The sequence below is a fragment of the Sander lucioperca genome, chromosome 4 (genome assembly GCF_008315115.2).
Source record: "Sander lucioperca isolate FBNREF2018 chromosome 4, SLUC_FBN_1.2, whole genome shotgun sequence".
Classification (NCBI taxonomy): domain Eukaryota; kingdom Metazoa; phylum Chordata; class Actinopteri; order Perciformes; family Percidae; genus Sander; species Sander lucioperca.
The window spans coordinates 21502794-21508793 of NC_050176.1; the positions used below are offsets into that span (position 1 = coordinate 21502794).

The following is a 6000-nucleotide window of genomic DNA, read 5'->3' on the forward strand; positions in this document are numbered from 1 at the left end:
GTCAAAAAATGACTTAGGCCATTATTTTAGGAAGGTGACGAAATGTATTGTTTTGGCGCTTTGAGCTCCAGCAACACAAACCACAACTATTGACTACTATTGACCATGCCATTGGGTGATTTTAGACCCTTTTTAAGAGGGGCTCAAGCATATTAAAAAACTATTCTTTTTTGTTTTTATCAATTTTGGTGCTTCAAGTTAGAGTTTGCGAACTTGTCTGTTAGTGACAGAGGACAAACAATTACAGGTTCAAAGGGCTTGAAACAGGTTTAACATCCTGTGTCACTGTCACCGATGCTATGCACCTCTAACCCAGTCAAGGAAAGGGTTAACAGGAACATAGTTTTGGCCAATCGGAGGTGGTCGTGCCAGACTCCCGCCTTTGGCTGAGTCTCTATCTGATCTGTCAGAGGGAGAGCAGGAGTGCGGTTGTGAAGTTTAACGTTGGTAGTCCCCAGAGAAGAAGTTGGTCATTTCATGGCGCAGATTCGAACCCAAATTGAAACGTAAGCAACTGAAAATTGCTGAAATATTGTGTCAAATTGGTTGTTATTACTGTGACTTATAAAGTGTCAGTTTAGTTCCATCATAGTGTTAATATTGTCAAAAAAACGTTAGCTGACGTTGTTGTTCAGTAGCTAGCTCAGAGATTATCGACTAATGAAATTACTGATTTAGCAGGGGGGGGGGGGGGGGGGGGGGGAAAAACACTGCACAGTATCCGTGTCACATTCTCATTAGGGGCTGAGCCCCCCTAAAGGTCTGATCCTAGAATCGCCCCTTGACCACGTCAACATTAATGTAGGAACATAAACATGATCAAAATGTTATTTCAAAAGTCAATCAATCAACTATTTGAATAAATGATTAATCATTTAAGGAATTATTCAAGCAAAAGTGCAAAACAGCTAATTACAGCTGCACATTTGTGATGATTTGCTGCTTTTTCTCTTTCTCATGTGGTAGTAAACAGAATATTTTATTTGATTGTTGATTGTGGGGGGAAAAAGCTATTTGAGGACATCACCTTGCGCTTTAGGGGATAAAGATGAATCAATAACGAAAATAATCAGAGAGTTTGGAGTGGGAGTCAGGGGGACTTTTTACCCAGAAAAGAAAGCATTTCTGAGGGAACCAGAGTTACAGGTAACTAACGTCTATTCATGACGTGTCATTTTCTATTCATTCATACAATAAATACAAAGTGCGTAGGCCAGGGGTGGCGAACCTGTGGCTCTTGAGCCGTATGCGGCTCTTTGCCTGCTCCTTTGAGGCTCTTACTGTGTGGCTGGGGGCTGTGTTATTGGTGGATTTTACTTTTTGAAACATTTCAGATAAGTGCAAAAAAATGGAATGCACTTGCCAATACATTTGCCAATTATTTTAAAATAAAAAATAATGCAGCAGACTTTTGAGGACAAATTCTGCAACCGGAGGAAAAAAAATCTGCCACAGATCACCTTCCTTGTTAACCCTTTCACTGCTGAATCAGATTGTTTGAAAGCCCCTTTAGTGACAAATGAGTGAAAGAGTCGCTTCGAGTGGCACAACCGAGTTCTAGCAAGACCTGAAAAGGATTGTGGATAACAAAGACTGTCAGATTTTCCACTGAGTCAATCTAAGTAAGAAAAAAAAACTATGAAAACTGCTATGTATTATGACTGTCATCAGACCTGGAAGTCACTGTTGCTGTTGTAGTGTGGACGTGCATGTGTTGTGTGGCTTTTTGCTATGCTGCAGGGTTTTTTGTGGCTCTTTATGCTGAACTGGTTGGCCACCCATGGCGTAGGCTATAGACACCTTTGATAAAGCTAAGCTAGTAATGTTTTGCTATGCTACGTTAATCATATCTGAATGCAGAGAATTAAACGGACTCAAAGTAATGTCTGTGTGTGTCCTTAACATTTTGTGTGACCTTTTTTTGTGAACTTCAAAACACAATCATTTTGGATTTTATAAAAAATATTTGAGGACATCACCTTGAGCTTTAGGAATGATGATGGGTATTTTTCTCCCTTTTCTGACATTTTATAGATGAAACTATTAGAGGTGCTGTAGGTAGGATTGTGAAGATCCAGGACTTCCCCCAGGACAAGCCCCTCCCCCCACAAGGGAGAATGAATGCGTGTCAGAACATAGGGTCAGTTTCAGCAAATATGACAGAAAGTTAGTTTTATAAGTCTTACCTACTGCATCTTTAACAGATGAATCAATAATGAAAATAATCTTTAGTTGCAGAGAGTTTGGAGTTGGAGTCAGGCGGTTTTTTACCCAGAAAAGAAAGCATTTCTGAAGGGAAACTGAGTTACAACCGAAGCATCCCTTACCAGTGAAAGCAGAGAGGGAGGCAGAGAGGGAGGCGGGGGAGAAGGCACTGTGGGCCCTGGTCAGTCTGGGCTGGCTGTGGCTGCAGGACAGACATCAAGACAGGCACAAGAAGAAGAAAAAGAAGTACATGAGAAGAGAGTTAGAGTGCAGAGAAGGAGAAGTGTTAAAAGCTGCAGAGGTTCAGAAAATTAGTTTTTCAGTTTTTTTGGGGGGTCCCGCAGCTTTTTAACAGTTTCTGTTTGATGCTCTCAGCTCCGGCAGTCAAGACTTCTGAAGCTATGTTTATTTAATCATAGCCTTCCTTCAGTGTGCTGCTGTGAATAATGACTAAGCACAGACGGATAGAAGGTGACAAGCCACAAAGGTTTAAAAAAAAAAAAAAAGAAAGAAATCTCTGCATTTTTAACATTCAGCACTGAAAACGTTTGGGGATGTCTGACAGAATGCCGATAAGCTAAGGAGTTAATTTAAGCTGTTAAAAAACAATGACTGTTCCAAAAAAAAAAAAAAATGGGTCCACAGCAGAATGGATACAACACATGGAAATAAATCAACTTGGTCTGGACTCATGAGTCCTAAAAAAAACAAGTGACTAGATTCAAAATGTGTAACACTTTTACTGCCCATCAGATCTGTTTGAGGTTTTTTTCTGCTTATATCTTCCTGACCCAAACTTCACTTCATGGACTCCAATTTTGGGGAGATGGAGTTCTAATTACAAACCTAAACAGAACTTATGATGGGACACTTAAAAGCAGAAATATTGCACATATTTCTGGACTGCAGTGCTGCTGATTTTGCAGTGATACACAGGTTCAGAGCTTGGCCTTGAGATGCTCCCCTGGAATGATTTTCAATGTGTCATCCATGCAAGCTTGGTTTGATCTTCCTCTCTGTTTGTGCATGTAAAATGCTTAGATACATAGACAAATTCACTTTTTTATAGGCCTATACAAACATATATCTAGGAGTTAAATGTCCTTGTTTTGTAGCCTTATTTGAAAGCAACAAAAAGCCAAAGTCAGATTCATTGTACTGTATGTGTTCACACTTGGCCAAAACTGCGATTAAGAAATAATAATAAGAATATTAAATCTTAAACTGTCTAATCTTTGACTGTTTAGGGCCACGTAGAGCTGCTCACCTCTTTGAAATCTGTCTGTTTTTTGTTTTTTTTCATGATTTCCCCATGCTTTTTTCACTTTGTGAACTCCTATTTTAGGGTGTTCTAATTACAAATCTTAACACAACGTTAGTGTGTTATGAAAAGACACTTTTTCAAATTGCTCCCATGAAATGTTTTTTTTTTTTAATGTGTCATTCATGCAGGCTTTGTTTGATCTTCCTCTCACTGACAGGGAAATAAAGATATTACATTGTGAGACTTATCTTGGACTGTTTATGTCCATGTGGAGCTGCTCACCTGTCTGCGTCTTGCTCAGCTCCCGCGTGGCTCGCCATGTCCACCAGACTCCCGGCAGAAGACACGGAGTAGGTCACCGAGGGCCTCTTGTCCAGCAGGTGATTGGAGCCGCTGCAGCTTTTAGTCCGGAACAGTTTACTCAGGCGGATCTTTAACGAGCCCTTTTTGGACTTCCCTGGAACTTTGAGCGTCTTTTCTCCACCCGCGGCCCAGCTGCCTGTGGGAGTCCGCGGCGCGCTGGCGCACCGCTCCGGCCGCCTCCTGGGTGTCGACGCCTGGCTCAGGTTTGGGCTTGTGGCCCACGGTGAGCTCTGGACCGGTGTAGGTGACGTGGCTGAAACCTGGGCGACCGCCTCTGAATCGCCAGAGTTTACCTGCTGCGAGAGCCGGCTGGTTATGTTCCCGTGGAGGCTGCACACCTGCGCGCCAAGGTGCGCTGCCGCTGGCGCCGATTCGGTCGCCGCGTGGGCCATCCCCTCCACCTGCCTCCTCAGCTCCACTTGGAAGCTGCTGATGGAGAAAGCCCCGGACATTTTCTGAACTATTTCCCTTTTCCTGTTGAGTAAAAACTCACGGCGTCCGTTCTCATCATCCGGCTCACCCTCCGGACACTCGTCCATGGCCAGGCCTGCAACATCCCCGCTTCCAAGCCCCTCCAGCACCAACAAAGCATCGCTGGTCTCTGTCGGGTCATCCCCGGGCTCCACTCCACCTCCTGCCGGCCTGTGTGCACCCTGACACGAACACTGCGGGAGCTCCCCTGCTTTGAACAGCATCTTGGGTACCGCGCCGACCCCCAGCTCCCCGAACCGTCGGGCCAGCTCAAACACGGCTCCCTCTCTGTCCCTGGAGGCGCATCCCCATTTAGAGTCAATCACGGTGAGAGGGCTGGATGTTTGCGACAACAAGGGCCACTCGGGCGGGGTAGTGATGAGTCGGTGTTGGCGGCAGAGCTCCGCAGCTCCCTGCATCTCCGCGGTTACAGAAACCGGCGGATGCGCTCCCCATGTCCGGTCCAGCAGGCTCTGCTGCTGCTGCTGCTGCTGAACGTCTCCGGGACTCAGTGTGTTGTTATTGACAGCCGGGTCGGAGCAGCCTGCAGACCCCGGGCTCTGGTCCAAACCCAGAGCATCCCTCGGCTGATTCCGACGGTCTAATTCTAAAATCCCTTCTCCGTTCCGCATTATATTGGAGAAGACGAGCAGCTGAGGCCGTAGGCCGGGGCTGGGAGCGAAGTCAAATCCCTGGGCCTCCATGGGGCTCTGCGGCGGAGGAGGCGCGGACAGCGGTGCTCGGCTCTCCGTCACCCCGGAGTCAGGTGCAGCCGTGCCCTCGCCGCTCGGCTGGGCTTTGTTCAGGCGGCTGCTAGAATGCTCGAGGCCCGCAGTCGGATCTCGGCTGATATCCAAACCCGCTTTGACGCCGCTGTGAGCCAGGACCTCCTTCCCCAGCCCTGCCACCACTCCTCCCGGCGGCAGATTCCCGTTTTCCGCGTCCAAGCGGTCATCCTCGGCCGCGGAAACCAGGCGCATCAACACAAAATCGGGCGACATATCTTGCGTGTTGTTCATAATTATTCCTCAGGATCGCGAAACGAGAATTATTGGGCGATCTGCTCTTCACATAGCTAACCGCGGAGATCTGTTTCCTATAATAAAGAACGGGCCAAGCCGCCGCTGCCTCCCATAAATAGGCGATGAGCGAAATTGCCAAACAATATATCACGCGTTTTGTTCATCCTCCTCTTCTACGACAGCACAGCATCCATCCGTCAAATTTTGGCGAAATGGGTGCCGTTTGCTCCCGGCAGCAGGCGGACCCCTGGGTCAGACATGCGGTCGGATTTCAGTCGAATAAAAGCCAGTAGAGTCTCCGGTCAGTGACCACAGTCTGCCTCTGTGTTCCCAGCCAGGCCCCACCCGCTCCTCCTCCGCTCAGCCCATAATACCACTTTATGAGCACCGATGATGGGAACTATAAATTAGTCCGTGGCGTTTTAATATCACAGGGCTTTACCTGATTCAGCCCCACATCTGAACAGCTGATTTCTGTTCTCATTCTTTCAAACGGTACAAGGATAAAAAGTAGTAACAAAAAAAAACTACTGTTTTCATCTTTCAGTATTTCTCTAATATTCATTCAGGAATCAACATCAACGACTGTGGTGTTTTTGCAGTGCTCAGCTGCAGGTTTGCATTTTATTCGAAGATAAACTGCATTCCTATAAAATACTTAGGGAGACACACAGG

The 6000-nt window shown here is 46.3% G+C and overlaps 1 protein-coding gene across 3 annotated transcripts in view; it reads right to left on the reverse strand.

Moving 5' to 3' along the window:
* The window catches only part of socs7 (suppressor of cytokine signaling 7), a 28744-nt gene extending 22976 nt beyond the window's left edge, over nt 1–5768 (reverse strand). Inside the window, exons 1-2 of one of the 3 annotated variants that reach the window (XM_031299896.2) lie at nt 3752–5768; nt 2328–2407 (exon numbers count right to left, since the gene is read on the reverse strand). In XM_031299896.2, the coding sequence (XP_031155756.1) occupies nt 2328–2407; nt 3752–5322 (1651 nt within the window). In that variant the 5' untranslated portion in view covers nt 5323–5768. The remainder of the gene's footprint in view (nt 1–2327; nt 2408–3751) is intronic. The other 2 variants (XM_031299897.2, XM_031299898.2) reach the window with 2 other exon arrangements.
* Between the last annotated feature and the right edge of the window lie 232 nt (nt 5769–6000).